This window comes from Mus caroli, chromosome 11, assembly GCF_900094665.2.
Source record: "Mus caroli chromosome 11, CAROLI_EIJ_v1.1, whole genome shotgun sequence".
NCBI lineage: Eukaryota > Metazoa > Chordata > Mammalia > Rodentia > Muridae > Mus > Mus caroli.
The window spans coordinates 97389396-97411298 of NC_034580.1; the positions used below are offsets into that span (position 1 = coordinate 97389396).

Genomic DNA, 21903 nt, shown 5'->3' on the forward strand with positions numbered 1-21903 from the left:
CACTTTGTAGACCAGGCTGGCCTCGAACTCAGAAATCCGCCTGCCTCTGCCTCCCGAGTGCTGGGATTAAAGGCGTGCGCCACCACGCCCGGCTTCAGACACACTTTTGAGCAAACCACTCACATATACAAAATAAAATAAAAGTCAGGAATAGTAGCACATGACTCAGAGTCTACCTCCCAAGGTAAAGGCTGAAGACCCCCTTGGCTACATGGTAAGTTCAAAGCCAGCCTGGGCTACCTGAGATCCTGTCTCCAAATACATACACAAATAAATTAAAAACAACAAAATCAAAAGTCAACTCTTAAATAAGCACATATCTCAGAGCTAAAGCACTTGCCTAGCACATGGGAAGGCCTACTAAACATAGCTTTAGTGCCCAAGGAAGCTGACTTTACTTATTTGGTCACACTCACAATGCTAGTACCATAGCCTTAAGACGTCCTCTGTTAAGTACAAGGAAAGGGAAAGAGAGCATTGTTAGATTACCGACGACCTGTCACTATTCCCAAGGGATATATAGACATAACAGCAATTGAGAAAACAAGAGTTCTTTTGTTGCTTGGAGTGGTGAAGACGTCTGTCCTGATAGGTGTTAAGTAGTTCTGAAAATAAAAGCCAGCTGAGATGGTGCATTCCCCGAATTCCTGAACTCAGAATTGTAACTTGACAGTCTTTTGTTTTTTGTTTTTTTCCTCCTGTATAGATTTTAGCAATGGTGATTTAAATATATATCCTGGAATGATATTTTGAATATTTCCCAGAGTAAATTAACAGACACACTTTTTCTAGGGAGTTAAAAATTTCAATCAGAGCAAGGTCTGCCTGGAGCCTGCCATCAGCCGGCAGGCTTCTGTTTCAGTTCAGTTACATTACATTCCAACTTCTAAACGGCAAAGGTAGAGCTAAGTTCCCTTTTTTCGGGTTGTAGCTTAGGCCTGTACATACCCAACAAAGCCTATATCCAAATCGACAAAGGAACGTGACCTAGGGTCACTAAGGGTCTGTAATTGTGTACATCTAGTATTCTGAAGGTGGAAGAAGGACTGCTCCAAGTTTGAGTCCAGGTTGGTCTACAGAAAGTTCCAGACCATCTAGGGTGACCCTGTCTCAAACCAACCAACCAACCAACATAACCCCTCAACAAAACAACAAAAAAGAAACAAAAAACAAACCCAGGAAGGATGGGAGAAACATTACCTGCATAAGGGAGCAGGAAGAAGGCACAATCCGACACTGAGAATCCAACTTGATTCTTCTCTACCTTATTTTCGAGGCAGGGTCTCTTTCAAGCTAACCAATTTGGATAAACAGGCTGGCCAACAAAACCAACAGAGCTTCCATCTTCGTATCCCCAGAGTTGCCATTACAGGCTTGTGTTACTGCTTCTTGCAGTTTTTTTTTTTTTTTATGGTGTAGGTACCTGCTGTGGTTGCACATGCGTGTGTGCATATGCTTGCATGGTTGGGTTGCATGTGGAGGCTAGAGGAAGTCTACCCATTGGGATTCTATATGGCTATATGCCCATCTCTCACCGACTCTAAGCTTACTGCACACAGAATCTGCCTGCCTCAGCCTCGGCCCCACCCAGGAACCTGAGCTCAGAGTTATAGGTAACTTTTAGATGGGTTCAAGGGATCTGAACTCAGGGCCCCATGTTTGCATAGAAATCACATGACTGACTGAGTCACGGCCACAGCTCAGGGATAGGAGGAAAGTTAGCAGGAGTTCAGTGTAACAAAGATGTCACCCGGATGCCGCAGACTGACGTCTCTTACCTTCCCATCCCTGACTCGTCATCTCCACCGGTGGGACCCTCCCGATGTTGTGGTTGGAATTTGTCATCACAAGCGCTCTTCAGATTTTGGCTTACAGGATTCTCATTAATGTTCTTTGAAGTTAAAACTGCTTTAAATGGAATGAGAAAAATCTATTTTACTTATTTGTTCTGATGGTCTTAATTCAGGTGAGGATATTGATTTTTTTTAAATGCAGCAATCTATGACGACCAAACTCATCTTAACAGGACTGTCATCTTCTCAGAGTTTTACCAGCGTGTGCCAGCACGGATGGCAGTGGTAGAATGCACAGCCAAGGAGGATACTGAACTCCTGATCGCCAGCCGCCACCGCTGCAGGATCCCAGCTGTATGATCACATCTGATTCTATGTACTAGATACCAACTCCTTCACTTCACTGTTAGCCAGGCACCCTACCAATTGAAGTACGCCCCAAGTCCCAAAGCTGGTATTTAAACAAAGATATTAGACAGAATTTTAGATATGAATAGTTCAGCAGACAAAGGATAGCACCAGCTAGTACTAAATAATGATAAGAAAGCAAAAATATATAATGTATTCGTATCTTGGAAGCAAACTGACCTATGCCAAAATCTCTGCTACCAGGAAAGCAAAAGTGCCAGAAGCACCGAGCTCATAAGGATGGCACCAGGCCTGCTGGAGCTTTAATGGGAGGAGAAGGTGGGGGTGGAGGTGGTGGGTGGGTGGTGCAGAGCAGAGTCAGATGAGATGACATTTGCCTCACACTTTCAATTACTGGGAACACGCACACAGGGATGCACCTACCTCGTGATACTGGATAAGAAATCTAGGACAATAGGAAATAATAATGAAAGGCACAGGAAAGGGAAAATCATAACAGACTCAAGGTTAAGGCTCTGGCAGGTGCTATTCCCTTTGAGAAATGGCTTAAAAAGGAAGACATGAACTCACTCTGTAGACCAGGCTGGCATGGACCTCACATAGATCCACTTGCCTCTGCCTCCCAAGGGCTGGAAATTAAAGAGGCAAATGCTACTATGCACAGCAGAAGAAATAGTTAAACATCAAAAACAATCGAAAAGTAAGTATCTTCTATCCATTAATAGTTACAGTCAGTTGTGAGCTGCCATGTGAGTGCTGGGAATTGAATCTCGGTCCTCTGGAAGAACAGCAAATGCTCTTAACTGCTGAGCCATCTCTCTGGCCCTCTCCATGGCTATTTGACTTTAGTCATTGAGGTCGGGTCTCTCACTCAACCCCAGTTTGCTGTTTGGCAAGTCTCCCGAGCCAGCTTGATCTGGGGGTCCCTGTCTCTGCCTTCTTAGGCTGGGGTTGCAGGTAACTGTCAGGCCCACACAGTAGTTGTACGTTTCTGTAATCCTTATTAACCCTAGTGCTTAAGTCTATGTATATTAAAAAATCTTTTTGTTTGTGGAGATAGGGTATCTCTATATAGTCCTAGAGCTTGCTATGTAGACCAGGGTGGCCTTAACTCATAGAGATCCTCTTGCACCTGCCTCTCTGAGTGCCGGGATTAAAGGTGTGTGCTGTCAGGCCTTTCTTTTAAAAGGGAAAAGAAACTGAGTTTCTCTTAATACATCAGCCTAAGGTAAGAAAGGCTCAAATCTAGAGTTGCTCACGACAGTCAAGTATTTTAGAAATGAGCCACAAAGGAACACTTTATCGGGAGACATTCAGTGGGAGCTAAAAACAAAACACAAACCTTCAACCAACCCCCTATCGTGTATGCCAAATATGAGGTAGTAGGTTTAGGCAGATATTCAAAGCCAGACACTAACAAGTCTTAATTGTGCAGGAGCACTGAAAGTCCTGTCTATTTTCACAGTAACGACAGTGACAGTACCCAGAGATTACTGTATAGGGGATGGGACTCTGGGCTTCATTATCTGGTGATGAACAAAATGAAGATGCGCTTACAAAGAAAGTATTCAAGGAGCGAACCTTACGAGCAGTGCTACAGCAGCAGTGCCCAGCTTCCCTTGCATGAGCTACTGTTTCTTTCTGAGCATGGGAAATATGACAAGGCACGTGTGGAGACCAAGGTCACTGGACTGAATAATAAACAGACTTGAGTCCCTAATAGTCAAAGGAGGGCCTCAGGGTCCAGGGGACCGTACAGGAAGGGTTGCAGGAGGAACTTGAGCAGCAAGTCATGTAGGACTTCAGTGAAGAAACTCCGTGAAGGCTCACTACCCTCATCTGTTCCTAAGCACCAACTCCTCCTGTGGGTGGCCTGCTGCACACGAGGATTCTCTAAATGAAAACTTCCTTTACTCCTGATCCCTCTGCCTCCACACCCCAAGTGCTGAGATTACCAACATGACCACCAAAGCCCACTTTCTACTTGAAAACACAAGGTGCAGCTCCTGAAACCAAAGGTCCCGTCTTATAAATCAGAAAACCCAGGAAGCAGGTCTTCACTTTGTGCTCTATCACTGTAAGGATTTCATCTGAATGGCTCTTATTTTCACATGGCTTTCTGAAATGATGGGGCTACCCATTACCACTCTCCAACAAGGAAGTGCAAGAACTATTTCTATTTCCTATGGGGTCCATAGCATCTCCTTGTAAACACCCAGAGAAGAACATGAATTAAGATTCCCTGCCAGGGGCTGGCGAGATAGCTCAGTGGTTAAGAGCACTGACTGCTCTTCTGAAGGTCCTGAGTTCAAATCCCAGCAACCACATGGTGCCTCAAAACCATCCTTAATGAGATTAGACGCCCTCTTCTGGTGCATCTGAAGACAGCTACAGTGTACTTATTTATAATAAATAAATCTTTAAAAAAAAAAAAAAAAATTCCCTGCCAGGCGTGGTGGCGCACGCCTTTAATCCCAGCACTCGGGAGGCAGAGGCAGGCGGATTTCTGAGTTCAAGGCCAGCCTGGTCTACAAAGTTAGTGCCGGGACAGCCAGGGCTACACAGAGAAACCCTGTCTCGAAAAAAAAAAAAAAAAAAAAAGATTCTCAGTGGTACAGCTCTCGTGAGCAGGGACTAGGTCTAAGGTTCCCAAGTTACTCGTGGAGCAACTCAGTAAATCTGCATTGAGCAAAGAGCACACAATGTTGGAACTCAGTCCTCACTCTTCAAAGGAAACAGAGGGTCGAGGGAGGGAAGAAGTTTGCTTGCAACACTGGCATTTGTTCAGCACTACACACCTGCTCCTGACATGTTTGGTTCCAGATCTGGCAGGTCTTCCAGGGCACAAGGGTCTGCTAGGAGGGAAGGGGAGTGGCCAGAAGGCTGGTTCCCACGCTGCTCCAGCACAGCTTCCAGGTGAGCCATTTCCTGCTGCAGCTTTATCAGGTTATACTTCATGGTCGCTCGCTGCTGCAAAACCAAGCAAGAACACCAAGAAAGTTACATACTCTGAGAGCTGTGCCACGAAGTAAGAATATGTCACACCAATTAATTTTAGCATGGGAGCTGAGATCACCTAATATGGAATTATATGAGTTCTGGCTGAATACCCTTTAATCCAACCATACTCATGTGGTTAATGACCTTGAAATTGTTTGAAAATGATGTTGGAGGAGAGTGCACCCTCTAGCTCTTCCAGATAGATCTGCTTCACTGTAGCTCCTCATTTTCTATTAAAGATGGGGGACAGACTGGGGTAATAACAGTACTTTAAGCTTAAAATTCACAAGAATCTGTTCACAAACTATATAAAGTGTGTTCTAAAGACTCGCTACTGTGAGATAAGACATGTAATTAGTCCACAAAATGTCTAGATAAAATTTTTTTTTTTAAAAAAAATTCAGGTTTATGAATGATTTATCTGCATGTGCATGCCCCATGCTCTCAGAGGTCACAGAAGGGCATTGAAGCCATCAGCTGGAGCTGAATCCAGGTCCTCTGTACTGAGTGGCCTGTTAACCACTGAGTCCCTTCTTCAGCCCCATTTATCTATTTATTATTATTATTTTTAAAGTTTAAAAATGTATTTGTAGCTGAGTGAAAAGATGCATCACTGTGCTTAGATCCAAGTAAATTTAGTTTTTATATGGATTCAGTGTTGAATAATTTCCTATGATGTTCTAGAAAGCCTATAACAAGTTGCTGTTTTCTTTTTCTTTTCTTTTTTTAAAAAGTTATTTCAGATTCCATTACAGATGGCTGTGAGCCACCATGTCGTTGCAGGGACTTGAACCTTTGGAAAACCAGTCAGTAATCTTAACCGCTGAGCCATCTCTCCAGCCCAAGTTACTGTTTTCAATTCAATTAATGAACTCTTCTTTCCCATAGGCTCTTACCGTTTACTGATCCACCTTAAGAAGTAACCTACCTAGCTACCTTTAATCCCAGCACTTGGGAGGTAGAGGCAGCAGGTAGATCTCTGTGAGTGCAAGGCCAGACTGCAAAGTGGTCTACAAAGTGAGTTCTAGAACAGCCAGAGTTGTTACACAGAGAAACCTTGTCTTGAAAACAGAAAACAAAACAAAACAAACAAAAAACCAAACAACAACAACAACATAAAACAAAAAAAACAAGAGTAATTTCAGTTAAGCATAATAGCTTTAATAGCAGTAGTTGAGTTGAGGCCATCCTGGTCTACATAGTGAGTTCCAGGATAGCCAAGACTACACAGTGAGATCCTGTCACAGACAATCTAGCAAGTCTAAGGTATTTGACAAGCAAAGAATGTGGACATATAAAGAATTTCCCAATATGTATGTCTCTTCATCACTTTTAGAAGAAATGCCGACGGTAGGTTTTCAGCTGCTGGAGGGGAACAAAATCTGTTTCACCTTCTCTTTCTTTTGACCCTTGAAAGTGACTTTGCTTTCCACTAAAATCAAGCCATATTCTTCCTATAGCTATGATAAATTCATAGTTCCCAGGAGAATTTTATGATGAAAAAAACAAATAGAATGTTATTTTGAGCTTTACAAAGGTTCCCACTGCTACTGAGACTGTATTGCTGCCAACATCTGTAGTGCCACCAATGCCACCACGTGGTACCCTTGAGTACCGACATCACTGATCAAATCCTAGCCAAGGCCCCACACAGATATCAGACCAATTGTTTAAAAGCTGAATTAATAACACTCACAACTACGCCATCTAACTTCCACATGGCCAGTAAACATACCAGAAAATCAGAAAGAAAAGTAATCGGACCACTACTGCAGTGGCTTTTCCTACAGGAAGGAATGTACAGCTTAGACAAATTCTACTATAGGTATAGGTGCTCAAATGCACCAGGGAGGACAAAGCCAGACAGGTTACCATGTATATCTCTTTACATCAAGACTCCTTTTTCCAAAAGGGCCTCAAATGACATAACACGGCTCAGTTAATTAGCTAGTATTTTTAAGCGCTAAAGAACTTCGTCATTACTGCCCTCAAGTCAAAGTTCAGATTCCTAGATAAACCATTCCAAAGTCTGAGGACACCTTGACCCTATCTGTTATTGACGCCCAGCATTTCCCATCAGCCCAGCTTTCTAGAGACACTAGACTGCTCAGTGGCGGTCCCTATGCATTCAGGCCATCTGTATCTTTGCCTCAGTTCCCACATCCCCTCTTTTCCCATTTGGTAAACGTTTCTAATCTTTCAAAGCCCAGCAATAACTGTCTATCAGGACAGCAGTGTGCCTCATTACGTGGCTCAGGCTGCCAAAGCATCACTACATTCAGGGGAACACACAACGTCCCCGATGGGAGGAATCCTTGTTTATTTTGTGTTCTTTTTGTTTTGAAGACTGGTCTATGTATCCTCGGCTAGCTTCAAAGTTGAGATTCTCCTGACTAAGCTTCCCTCACACTGGGAATGCCAAGGTCATGGGTGTGCAAGGTATGCAACACTAAGTCCCATACCACTGCCCATCCCAGAGGAACTTCTCAGCCAGTGTTTAATATGAAAATGGACAAATGAATTAAATCTTTGGGTTATAAAATGGGGGGGGGGGGGTTGGCAAGATGGTTCAGTGGGAAAAGGTGCTTGCCACCAAGCCTCATGACAAGAGGTTAATCCTTAGGTCCTATGTGGTGGGTGGGAGGAGACAATCTTGCACCTTCACTGCACACACACACACCATGAGCATCAAAAAGTATATCAGTGATTCCACATAAGGCACTCTGCATCATCTCTTACCCCTCAGTTCTACATGAACATAGGGAAGGTCCCATTGCAATCATTTTGCTTGTCTGTGCTACTCAACATCAAAGCTACCTGTTTTGAATAGATACTTGATATAAAAACATTTAAAAAAAATGAGTACTGATCAAATAATGAACATCTTTCTGGGAATAGGATCAGAGACCCAAGAAACAACACAGTAGTGTATTGAATGTCAGATTTAATACAGTATGGCTAAGACAGATGGAATAAAAAGCTGAAACTTAAAAAACAAGCAGCTAAGGGACAGAATTAGGTGACAGACATATTGACAGAGCCCCAAATAAATCCAGAAAGGACCATTAGAAAATTTAAGTCTTTTAATCAATTTTTGTCTTATTTTGTTAAGACAAGGTGCCACTTTGTAGCCCTGGCTGGCCTGGCATTCACCATGTAAACCAGCCTGGCCCAGAACTCAGAGATCCACCTGCCTCTGCTACTGGGGTGCTGGAACCAACAGGGGATGCTGCCTTTGGTGACAACAAAGTGACCTTAGGAATACTAAGAATTCCCAGTTTCATTTAGTTTAGTACTTTTTAAGAAGAGAAGACGGCTGGAGAGATGGCTTAGCAGTTAAGAGCACTGACTGTTCCTCCAGAGGTCCTGAGTTCAAATCCCAACAACCACATGGTGGCTCACAATCATCTGTAATGTGATCTGACTCCCTCTTCTGGAGCAGCTGAAGACAGCTATAGTGTACTTACATATAATAAAATAAAATCTTTAAAAAAAAAAAAAGAAGAGGAAGAAAAGTCACTCATATGCTGCAGCTAAAAGCACATTTATGCTTTAAGAGAAACAAAAGCTATAGCAAGATGATCCAAACCACACCACGGGACCAGTGAGTGGGCTCACTTGCCACCACAAGAGGACCTGATTTGATCCTCAGTGCTGACGCACAGATTGTGTCACCTGACCTCCACCTGGTGGCATATCCACATACATACATACAAATATATAGTTAAAAAAAAAGAAGCTGGGCGTGGTGGCGCACATCCCAGCACTCGGGAGGCAGAGGCAGGCGGATTCGGATTTCTGAGTTCGAGGCCAGCCTGGTCTACAGAGTGAGTTCCAGGACAGCCAGAGCTATACAGAGAAACCCTGTCTCAAAAAACCAAAAAAAAAAAAAAAAAAAAAAAGTATCGCTATTTTAATTCAGAGAAAATAAGCCAATTAACTGAGATCACATGGTCAGGCACAGAGAGCTCTGACCAATACTTGCTCCAGACTTGCTGCACACTCTGCCCAGGACTCTGTAGAGGAATACAGGGTGGGGAACCCTCAGAAGTTGCCCAGATAGTGAAAGATAAACACAGGAAAGAAATACCTAGGCAAATCTAAGGTTTGAAATGCAAGTTTAGGACTTTTTTTTTAAACAAAAAGAAAGTTAGGCAATAGACCTAGGTTCTGGCTGTGGGAATGTTTATCCCAAGAGCCTGTCCTGCCTCGAGTGCAGGAGCACTCACGTCATCTGTGGAAGTTACCAGGTGCAGGAATGAACACCATGGGCATTCGTTTCCAAGTGAAAGATAATAACAAGCAACTAGATAATAAAAGGCAAAAATTAAAAGAAATAATACAGTGAAAGGTAAGATGGCCTCTAGTGGAAAGAATCCTGTAGGCTTCAGTTTGGTTCAGAAAATAAACATATCCCTTTGATACAATAGTGCTTTCATATAATTTTGCTATAAGGTAAGTAGGATTTTCAGATCTGGCTGGGGTTCTACAGTTAAAAGGTAGCGAGTTCCACCCAGATGCTTTAGAAGTCTCCCTTGAGGGAACAAAGGACCATGTATGTATGAGAATGTAGGTTTACACTATCCAGAGGACATCACAAACGCGTGCCTGCTTCTTACCTGAGTGGTTAAAATATCTCCCTGCGAGCAGTCTTCAGAAAGGTTTGTTTCACTCTCGTATCCGGACGCCTCTTCACATAAAATGACAACACAATCAGAGACTCAGATGTAAAACTGGACCATGAACCCTGTAGCCTCAGTGCCCGATCCTCCCCTTGTGCTCTTCTACTTCTCCCTCATGTCACATAATTGACTACATTTGGGACACTGGACTTCCTTTCAGAACTCCCACAACAGGCTGGGTGAGGTAATGAATGTATTTAATCCCAGATTTTGGGAGGCAGAGGCTGGCAGATCTCTGTTCTAGGCTAGTCAGAGCTACATAGACAAACTGTCTAAAGCCAAAACCAAAAACAGACCCCAATCAAATCAGAAAAATTCTGCAATAAAAAGTAGAAGCAAGTCTGAAAATTAGTTTCTCAAGTTCATGCTTCCAGGCATTCTGGCTGCATGATGGCATTAAAATACTTCATTTTTAATTATGTATATGTCTGTGTGGGCTACTTATATATGAAGGCAGCAGACACGGGGGGAGCCAGAAGCATTAGATCCCAGACCCTGGGAGCTACAGGGAGTCACCTGAAATGGGCGCTGGGAACTCAACTTCGGCTTAAATAGAGCACCTGCTTTATTTTTTTAATGTGCATTTATGTTTTCCCTGCATGTATAAGTGTGAGGGTAATGGATTCCCCTGGAATTGAAGTGACCAAGAAAATGTGAGCTGCCACATGGAGGCTAGGAATTGAACCTACATCCTCTGAAAGAGCAGCCAGTGCTCTTACCAGCTGAGCCATCTCTCCAGCCTTCCCCCAACCCCAAAGGACCTACTCTTAACCACCCGAGATCTCTCCAGCCCCAAGGAGGAGATTCGACAGTGTATGTTCAGTCCACGTCTGTAGACTGGGGCAGATAAACCAACAAAACTACCTGAGTCTGGGACTATACTATCCTCTTCTTGGTCATTATCCTCTTCTAGGCAAGTTGCCATTTCCTCGTTATCTGAAATCAATTCCTTGTCACTTAGGAAAGCTTCCTCATTCCCAGACTGGTGACTCCTCGGTTTGGAAGGTGGATTAAAATTGGGATCCTGGGAGTTTGCAATTGCAGTTGACCCTTGGGCAGCACTGTGCTGTGAAGAGAACATGCTGCCAGAGCATCTTGGATCCTCACTCAGCTGATGCTCCTGAGATGCCTCTATCACAATCACCTCATTATTGCAGTCACTGATGCTACCCTTCCATGGTGCTTGGGTCCCCTCCGCTTTCTCCGGCATAGGCTGTGTCACAGCACTGCTGCATCTGTTCAGTTCAGGTGTGTTGCTTATTCTGCTCAGTAAGTGTTGGAAGCAGGGGAGATCTTCATCCTCAGTGGAGTCGCTCTCTTCTGAGGATTCTAGTTTCCTAGATGCTCTGGGGAGACTCCGAGACTTCGATGCATGGGTTACAGGACTAGGGCTCCTACTGGACTCTCTTCTTAGGATGCTTCCGTTAAAGACAGCAGATCTCTCCATTACGTCACCTTCACCAAAGCTAGTATGTCCCTGTATTTCAACATCATCTAGCAGGTCATCAGGTGTCTCAGAGCAAACCTGAAAAACCTTACCACTTCTCATAGATTGCTCAAGATGGTCTGAGAATAGACACGGAGAAAAGTCTGCACAGACAGCCTCACCCTCCTGCTTTTTTATTTCAAGATACTTATCACTTACAGGAACACTTTGCTGACAGACACCAGGCTGCGTACTATCTAATAGAAGCACGGTGTTTACCTTAGGCCCTCTGTTTCTACCTAGCTGTCCCGGGAAGGAGTCACCAGTGGAACATACTTCATGAATACTGCCTGAGCTGGCTTCTTGACAAGCATTTCCTCTGTTATTCAGGCTAATTGTGTGCACTGTACTCTGAAGAATGTTCTCATTTCCCACCGCCTTTTCAGTTGATGATGTATGTTTCTCAAATCGTCCCTCTGTCAGAGGTTTTCTATTGTCAATTTTTATAGATGACCTGGTGGGAGAAACTGATTGTTTAAAATGTGAGTTTTGTGAAATTCCCGATTTACCTGTGGCGCTGAGTCCATTCTCCCCGCTTCTGTAATGAGATGATGGGCAAAGCCTAGAACCTCTATCACACATTGTATCAGCAGCTAGCTTACCTTCCTGACAGGGCACAGGTAAGCCCACCGTGGCTGCAACTGCCTGTACGTGACTGATTTCAAACTCTTCCTGTCCCTGACGTTCTTTTTGTTTACCTTTAGCTGTCACCTTTGGACTCGCACAGTCCTTTTGGGGACTTCTAGGTTTTGAAAATAAAGCAAATGACTGACGCTTTGAAACTTGAAATGTATTCTGCAAATACTGAGTATCAAGTTCACTGTCTTCCATTTCTACTTTCTCCTGACTGTGGTTAAGCTCGTGTCTCAAGGGGGGCTTGAGACACTCTGTGCCACTCCCAGCATTGTTAGAGCCATGGACGAGTTCTTTGGGGTTCTCGCTTGCTACAAACTGAGTCATACACTGAGCGGATCCTGTTCTTGCATATCTGACAGTGTTAGCTTCCAGGACGGAGACACTGTTCTGAGTGTCGTAGTCAGTGTCAGGTACCAAGGACACGCTGGTGCTCTCCTCAGATCGGTCAGTGGTTTTGCCACTGGGCTCTCCTCTCAGGACCTGATCCCTGAGTTCTTTGGCACTGTCAGGTATTTGGCGTGTTTCAACTTGCTCTGTTCCTGTTTTCTGAGGGTTGGGATTGACAGGCCCTTGAGATTTTCGAGGACTTGAACAGCTAGTTAATAAACCAGCTTTGTTCATTAATTTCTCTTCTGGGAAAGCATCGCTGGCACGTCTCTTCCTTATGTGTTCATTTGGCTCGTTCTTCTTGGCATCCGCTGCAGGTTCAGTGTCTTCGATGAGTTGAGGCTCTCTAAGGTGCCTGGCTGGCTGTTGGTTGGAACTGTTTTTCTTTGTTTCTTCAGTGCTACCACAACTATCGATCTCAAGTTCAGCACAAGTAGGTGGGCTTGGATTTCTACTGATTGGTTCAAGTGGAAGAACACACCTGGTAGAAGACTTCTTCCTCAGCCTATTTTTCTTAGGTGCTTTTGAACTGCGGACATTTAATTCTACCTCCAAATCACTTACACTGTTGCTTTTAGATTTGGCTCCTGCTGTGGAAGCAGGCTCCTTTCTCAATGATTCCGTTGGACAGGCGTTTCTCTCTTTCTGGAGATTACTACCTTCTATTGTGTTCTCCTGACAGTTACTGGTAGTACTCACTGCTTGCTCATGTGGCTCCATTGGGCCAGCTCCCTGATTTGTGTTGTCGGGAGTCCTCTGAACACCTGCTGAATCTGCTTTCTTGATGAAGTCCTCAGGCTGAAGGGATGTACGTCTTTTACGTTTTAATTTATTTGTGAAGGGCTGCTCTTGTGTTATCTGTGGCTCTGTAATAAATGTGCCTATAATTTCAGTCACATGGTTCAGGTGAGGGCGGCTTCCCTTTCTCTGATAGGATTTCCCAAATATTTTATCATTGATATTATTCTCTACTGGTTTGGAGAAGTCTCTTCCACTTTTACACATTAAAGTATGATGGGGGTCGGGGGCTGCTAAGTCTGTTTTCCTTGAAGAACTGAAACCCCCATCCACTTCATTTGAAACTTCCAACACAACAGCTGCTTCAGCATTTGACTCGTGCCTCCCAGCAGATGCGCTGTCAGAAGTTAACATTTCACCAGTTCTGGAAAACCACTCATTAACTTTCTGAATGCTGCTATTTAGTGTTATCCAAGAAACATCGGTGGCAGGTCCAGAATTCTCAGGGCACAGACTTTGCGGGTGAGTCCACTTCTTTCTATCACTGAGGGAGTCAGCATTTGGACCCACCTTTTCCCCAGTGCTGGGAACCTGCCTGTCGTTACATGTTTCTTTACTTGCCGCCCATCTGCTCTGCTGGCTCACTGCTATGCCAGGCTGTTTGCTTTTATTACAGAATTCAGCCTTTTCTGCATTCATTCTGTCTTCAATGAGCAATAAACTGCTGGTCTCAGGCTGTAATGAGCTGGCATGAGCATCTGTGCCACATGGCTCCACACGCACGTTTGAAACAGAAATACTCTGACATTTTTCTGGATGCCTTTCAGTTGCATGATTCTCAGTAGGGTTCAAATCATCACTGCATTGATGATGTTCAATGTTTCTTATGCCCTCAGAAAACTCACAAGCAGCTGAAATACACAAAATAAGAAGGTTCTTAAAAATGGAATTATCATGAGAAACTACATACCAGATACAACTGGGGAATAGAAACCAATCCACTAACCTTATTTATTTATTTTTTAAATTTTAGATGTTCTTAAAAAAAAAATTAAGGGTCTATGTGTTTTGGCTTACATCCAAGTATGTGCACTACAGGCATGCCTGGTGCTCAAAGAAGAGAAAAGAGGGCTGCAGATCCCCTGGAACTCGAGTTTTGGATGCTTGCAAACTACCCAGTGTGGGTATTGGGAATCAAACCCAGGTCTTCTGCAAGAGGAACAAGTTCTCTTAACTGCTTTGCCAGTTCTCCAGACCCAGCACACTGGCGTTTTTTTATTTCTGTTTGTTGGAGGTAGGGTTTCTCTGTGTAGCCCTGTCTGCCTGAGAACTCTATGAGCCCAGGCTAGCTTCAAACTCACAGAGATTCACCTGCCTGTGCCTCCAAAGTGCTGGGATTAAAGGCTTCCATCACCACTAACTGGTTTCCACTGACTTCTTTAGAGGAGCTAACATCATAAACTACCAAATATACTGAAGATCTAGCTCATACAATCCTATTATGCAGATTCTGATATTTTCTCAAACACAGGAATTAGAGCACATATCTTATTTCCCTAGTCTCTTTCATTTTTTTTTTAAAGATTTACTTATTAATTATATGTGAGTACACTGTAACTGTCTTCAGTCACTCCAGAAGAGGATGTCAGATTTCATTATGGATCGTTGTGAGCCACCATGTGGTTGTGGGATTTGAACTCAGGACCTTCGGAAGAGCAGTCAGTGCTCCTAACCTCTGAGCCATCTCACCAGCCCCCATAGTCTCTTAAGATTGAAATAAAAGCAGATTAGTTCCAGCTTGGAAGGCTTAAACAAAAGTATGGATAAATTGCTCTGGGTTACATAGGACTCTAAAAAAAAAAATCACTGGCAGCTTTAGTTACACACGATACTACTCTAACCACCCCAGTCTAGTACTACTCACTATCTCACGATGGTAGCTCAAGAAAAAACAATGGCATTATAATTCCTTAAAAAAAGATTTATTTATTTTATATATGACACACTAGAAGAGGGCATTGGACCCCGTTACAGACAGTCATGAACCACCATGTGGTTGCTGGGAATTGAACTCAGGACCTCTGGAAATGGAGTCAGTGCTCTTAACCACTGAGCCATCTCTCCAACCCCCGACATTTTAATTCTTTAAAAAGATGGTGTGAATGATAAATGATAAATAAATTTGGCAAATGGCCTTCAGATGATTGGAATAATGGAACAGCATCACCCACCGCACTGCCCCTTAGTGTCACTATGTCAGGAAGGCCTGACTTACCCTCTCCTGCAGAGCGCACCTTGCCTTCATCTCCGGCTTCTTGAGGGGCGGTCTGTAACAATTCCCGGTCTCTCACACTAAAGGGGAAAAGACAACTCCTAATAAGAAATTCTATGCTCAGTCAAATATCAAGATCAATTATGTTAGTGTCTCTAGGTAGGGCTGGAACAACTGAGCTGACTGACTCACCTTCTGACATCTGTTCTCCAAGGACAGTCACTAAGGTCAGAGTAGTGTAGAATGTTGCTTTCTAGATATGCAAACACACACACAGACACATACATATACACACAGACACACACACTCACATACTCTTGCAAGCATGCTCACAGACCATTGATAAAGAAGGGGTTAAAAGATTCTAAGAACCAGAAGTTGGAAAGACCAGAGCAAAACAGTGTCTATTGAACATGACAGAGGCACTGTACATGAGCTCAAAGCAATTTTGGTTTACACAACATCTGTACATGATCAAGCCTATCAACATTCTAGCACAGAGAGGGGAGGGGTCATGAGCCACACCCCTAACTAAGGAGATGTAGATTCTGAGGGAGAGAGTTTCCTTCAAGGTTGTGGGGCCTTAGCGCAACCTATAAGCACACTCAGTGGATGGTCCAACACCTTGGAGTAATGAAGAAATGGTTCAGGGTTAAGAGCATGGGTTAATTTCCCAGAGGACCTGGGTTTGATCCCAGCAAGCACATGGTGGCTCACAAGCACCTGTAATGAGATCAGACGCCCTCTTCTGGTGCATCTGAAGATAGCTACAGTGTAATGTATAATAATAAACAAATTTTTGGGCTAAAGTGTGCAAGGACTGAGCGAGCGAGGCCAAGCAGAGAGAGCAGAGGTCCTAAATTCAATTCCCAACAACCACATGAAAGGCTCACAACCATCTGAACAGCTACAGTGTACTCATATACATAAACTAAACTAAATAAATCTTTTTTAAAAAAAAGATGTTTGGGTCAGGCATAGTGGTGGATGCCTTTGGTGACTTGAAAAGCAGCAGACGATATCTGAGACTTAGAGGTCTACATAGTGAGTTCCTGGACAGCCAGGGCTCTATAGAAAAACCCCACCCCAAAATAAATAATTATTACCATATATGAGAAACTCAGAGAACAACGATCTGGCAGAAACAAGTGCATGCTGACTTCCACTGTTATCTAAAACTCGTTTGGCATTAAAAAAGTATTCAGGGCTGGAGAGATGGCTCAGTGGTTAAGAACACTGACTGCTCTTCCAGAGGTCCTGAGTTAAATTCCCAGCAACCACATGGTGGCTCACAACCATCTGCACTGGGGTCTGATGTCCTCTTCTGGTGTGTCTGAAGACAGAAGTGTACTCATATACATAAAGTAAATAAATAATAAAAAAACCCCAACAAACAAACAAAAAAAGTATCCAACAAACAAAAAAAAATTTCCCAGAAAATAAAGTAGATAAAACTAAATGGTCCTTAAGGTTTTTTCTAATACTATGATCTAAATCTAGGCTCCTCAATACTAATTAGATATGACAATAGCTTCACAGACAAAGGCTCTCTTTGACTCACCTGCAATCACCTGGCTTAGTTACTGTCTCTTCAGAAGAGTCAGAGTCTAGAGAAAAACAAAGAAAATAAACCTAAAAATCAGTCAAGGTTTTTAAGGGTCAAACAAAACAAAAACAAACCAAAACCAAAAAACCAAAACCAAAAAAACCCCTGCTTTCTGTAAAATATACAATAGTTCATCCAGAAATATTAATTATATTTATAATTAATACCCACTATGTGGCAGGTACAGACACGTGGGGCAATACAGAGAAGTGGCCGAAAGCACAGGCCCCAAGGCCAGCTTCCTATGTCCAAATTCTTTTTTTTTTTTTTTTTTTAAAGATTTATTTATTTATTATATGTAAGTACACTGTAGCTGTCTTCAGACACTCCAGAAGAGGGCGCCAGATCTCNTTACGGATGGTTGTGAGCCACCATGTGGTTGCTGGGATTTGAACTCTGGACCTTTGGAAGAGCAGTCGGGTGCTCTAACCCACTGAGTCATCTCACCAGCCCCTATGTCCAAATTCTTAACCTCTTTTGAGTTAATTTTCTCATCACCTCAGGACTGACATTTTAGATAAGGTATAAAAAACTACAATAGCCCCTGTACTATAACCAAGTGCTCCTGAGTATTAGCCGATCACATCTGCACTCCTCCATTAATCCATCATCACTCGTATGTGCATGCACGTGCAGTGCGGATGTCAGAGAACAGCTTGTTGGAGCTGGTTCTCCTCCTTCCACCCTGTAGATTGTAGGCATTGAATTTAGGTGACAAGTACCTCACCAACTAAGATACCTCCCCAGTGTCTAGAATATTTTTACAAAACAAGATCTGCTATTGACGGAGACAAATGGTGGTGCCAGGAACTCAAAACACCACCATTCTTCCCAATTTGATTATTTACTATTACGGTGATGGTGGTGGTGGTGGTGGTGGTGATGATGATGATTTTGAGCTAGGGTCCTCTGTGTATCCCTGGTTGACCTCAAACTCACTGAGGATTCTCCTACTTTAGCCTCTTAGATGCTGGGCCTCTTAGATGCTGGAATGACAAATGTGCTAAGATAGAGAAGCCCGTCTGAGCGCTCAGTCTTTTTGGCCACCTTGAGATTGAACACAGAGCTTGTAGAATTTATCCTAGATCCTTCTAAATTCTATGGCAACCAAACATATTTTTTTTCTATTATGACTTTACATTTTTTCCTAAAATTCACTTAAACCCATAACCAGACATTTTTCCTTTTGTTCCTTTTATAAAGTAAGATTCTTCAAGATGTGAAGTTTTAACTTTTACAAAATCTATAATTTATGATAGAACCCATAAAAATATTTCATCTTCACTTACCAAAACTCCATGCAACATATATACATCTATGATAAAAACTCTAAGCCAAACAATCTAGCAAGTATCATTTCCAACTTAATAAAACCTGAGCCCCTTACCTAGTTCAATGTAGACAGATTTCTTTCGAGGTTGGGTCTGCCTGTTTTTCTTCACTGATCTCACGATGCCAAGGTTAGACACCTGGACACTGAGGCTGTCCTTCTGTCAAACAGTAAAGAGTGCCTAAGGTTTACTTTGTGGAATATTCTTTCAGATTTATTTTTCCAAAACTAATTATAATCATTAGAAGGCTGGCAACATAAAATGTATTTTTGAGAAGGGTAAATGATAAGAGGAAGAATCTGAGGGGGAGGCTACAAAGGAGGCACAGAGGTAGCAAGGGCGGGAACAGAGGGAAAGAACTATGAACAATGTCACTTGAAAATGTCACAGCGCATTAGTGTATGTAAGCACATGGACTGCATTACATACTGACTGAAAGCCATGAACCTCGCTAAGCGGCTTAGAGGTTAAGAGCATGAATTGTTCCTACAGAGGTTTCTAGTAGCAACATTGAACAGCTCACAGCTACATGTAACCTTAGGTAGAGTGGCTCTGATAGCCTCTTCTAGACTACAAAGCATCTATAGTCACATGCACAACCCCCACCACATACATAATTAATGATAAAAAAATCTAAAATATTTAAATAAAAGCACTTTAAAAAAGACGGACAGCCATAAAATCCCAGCATTCTAAGAATACTTAGAAGGTGTATTTTCATGATGTCCACCATCCACTGGAGCAGAGCAAGTCATTGTACTTTCTTTATTCTTACACTGGTTAACTTGAAGCAATTTGCAAACAATTTGCTTACAAAAGCTGAGGGATACTGTGTCCATTTCAGACCTGCATCAGAGCTGATGAAGTTGCAAAGCAGGCAAAGGGCCTATAGAGGGCCTGTTGATCACACCGGATGCCCCGACTTTCTGAACTTAATTCTTACTTATTAGAACACTTGTCCAGCCACTAAATGTACACTCACCATCCTCTCTCTACTAAGTTCTCATATAAATCCACACACTCACTAACTCACTAAGGCAGAAAAAAACGTGGAAAGCAGCTTTACCAAGGTGGCATTTCCAGGTTCGACCTGGGGAAGTCTTCTGACACGGTTCCGGTAGCCCACGCTCTGGATGATAGACTCCTCCTCATTCAAACGCTCACAAGAATTATTTTTCTTTTTTGAAAAACTAAAACCATTTGTAACTGTTAAACAAAAAGGGGCATGTTTCAGTTAGAAAAAGACATTAAATTAATCTTCACTAAGTATCCAAAAAGAATGCTGTGTTTGCTGTATAAGAATGGGGGAAAAAGCCTAGTGGTGGTGGCGTCAGCAGAAGAGGCAGAAGCAGGAGGGTGTCTGAGTTCAAGGACAGCCAGACCTACACAGAGAAACTCTGTCTCAAAAAACAAGCAAACAAAAATAATGCATTATGGGTATATTTAATATTCTTTGGCTTTTTTTTTTTTTAAAGGTAGGTTCTGTATAGCCTTCTTTAGTCTGGCATTTGATAGCTTTGAACTCCAAGATCCACCTGCCTTTCTGAGTGCTCGATTCAAGGTGTCTGCCATCATACTTGCCTATGTTTAAATTTTAACTATGTGTATGTGAGCATGACTTTATGTGGAGTACATGTGTCTAGATGCCTGCAGAAGTCAGAAGGCTTTGTAGCCCTAAAGTTGTAAGCCACCTGCTATGGCTGATGAGAGATGAGCCTGGGCCCTCTGTTAAGAAGAGCGGTTACACATTTTGAGATGTTGAGCTATCTCTCCAGCTCTAACTAACTATAATTGTTTTAAAAGTCCTGTTTAGAAATTCAAAGACTACTAAGTTATTTTTATTACCTCTGAAATACCTAAAAACTAATAAACTTGCTCACTAAAAAATTTACCACATTTCTCTAAAATGCTCCCAATTTCAGAAACATTGAGATATACATGCTAGGCAAGGTGGTAGTGGCACATACCTTTTTTTTTTTTTTTTCTAAAGATTTATGTAAGTACACTGTAGCTGTCTTCAGACACACCAGAAGCACCAGAAGAGGGCATCAGATCCCATTACAGATGGTTGTGAGCCACCATGTGGTTGCTGGGAATTGAACTCAGAACCTATTGAAGAGCGGTCAGTGCTCTTAACCACTGAGCCATCTCTCCAGCCCGGCACATACCTTTTAATCCTAGCACTTAGGAAGCAGAGGCAGGCAGACCTCTGAGTTCAAGGTCAGCCTTGTCTACAGAGAGTTCTAAGATAGCCAGGAACTATCTCAAAAACAAACAAACAAAAACAAGCAAACAGAAAAACACTTTAAGATTGACGTATAAAATGCAAGACTAATAGGAGTTGTTTAAAACCGCAGGCTGACAAGCTAGCTCAGCAGGTACAAGTGCTTGCCCTGGCGTGAGGACCTGAGTTTGATCGTAAATGATGGGTGAGGGCTAAAGTTAACCTGTAAGCCCCACCTGCCCAAGGACAGAGAACTTCCTGGAATGCTGGGAGCTGTAAGATTGGCTGTCCCAACTACAGAGGACAAGCTTGATAGGCAGGCGGGAAGTATATAGCCTGTGTGTTCTGTCTGTATGAGTACCTGACTAACAGAATTCAATGCCATCCTCTGGGAAGCCCAGGTATGTACCTGGCCAGTGTCCACTGTCCTATCTAGTATTGGGATAAAGCGAGCTCTAATTAGACAATCATGGATTTGGTCTTTTCCCTCACAATTTTCAGGTTTAACACCATGTAAAGGTGGAAGAAAAGTGAGGAAAGGCCACAGCGCCAACACTAACTCTATCAGTTCAATCCCTGAGAAACCTTGTCTCAAAAAATAATGAGGAGCAATCCCTGCAGATGACCTCTGGGTTCCATACAAACAGACACATCTGTCCCAGCCTGTGCTCCGGGCCTCCCAATAAATAAGTACAATAAGTAAAACATAATGTAACCAGACCAGTCTTATCACCTATTCACATACAACAGCTTCAAATGCACTCAGGTTTTAGGCCAGCCCCTCGAGCACTGCCTCAGGATGTACGACACTTACCCTGCATTCCCGTGTCAAGCTCAAAAGCAGCCATGATTTTCAGCAGCTCTTCAACAAGCTGACTAAACCTTGTGCTTCCTTGTAGGCTCCTGAAATCAGAAAGCACAACTCCAGAGAACTAGTCATTTGATCCCCAGCACAGTACAAACCCAGTCCTACTAGTGATATCACATTATAATCACTGAATCAGTGACATGACAATAAACTTCATGAGTATATTTATTTGGCTTTGATTTGGGGTGTCTGTATGTTTTCATTCTCTTTTTGACTATACAGATTTTTAAAATACTTTGGTAAAAGCCTTAAATTCCCTAACAGAATAGTCCTGAGCGTAGCATGGCTGTGTCTGCCTGTGACCCCAGTATGCAGGAAGGAGACAGAGATAGAGGAATAGACTCAAGACCAAGCTGGACTACACGACACTGCTCCAAACAAACCAAAAAACCAGCAGAGTAGCACACTCCTGTGTCTCTGCAGAAGCAGGAGGATCTCTAGTTTGAGGTTAGTCATGGTCATTTCCAGTCCAAAGAGAGACCTTGTCTTTTTTTTTTTTTTTTTTTTTTTT

The 21903-nt window shown here is 42.8% G+C and overlaps 1 protein-coding gene across 1 annotated transcript in view; it reads right to left on the bottom strand.

The window, feature by feature from the left end:
* The window catches only part of Brca1 (BRCA1 DNA repair associated), a 61771-nt gene that overhangs the window by 21740 nt on the left and 18128 nt on the right, over positions 1 to 21903 (bottom strand). Inside the window, exons 5-13 of the mRNA XM_021176032.1 lie at positions 21339 to 21427; positions 19367 to 19506; positions 18357 to 18459; positions 16925 to 16970; positions 15367 to 15443; positions 10709 to 14002; positions 9782 to 9852; positions 4961 to 5132; positions 1779 to 1908 (exon numbers count right to left, since the gene is read on the bottom strand). Coding sequence (XP_021031691.1) covers positions 1779 to 1908; positions 4961 to 5132; positions 9782 to 9852; positions 10709 to 14002; positions 15367 to 15443; positions 16925 to 16970; positions 18357 to 18459; positions 19367 to 19506; positions 21339 to 21427 — 4122 coding nt within the window. The remainder of the gene's footprint in view (positions 1 to 1778; positions 1909 to 4960; positions 5133 to 9781; positions 9853 to 10708; positions 14003 to 15366; positions 15444 to 16924; positions 16971 to 18356; positions 18460 to 19366; positions 19507 to 21338; positions 21428 to 21903) is intronic.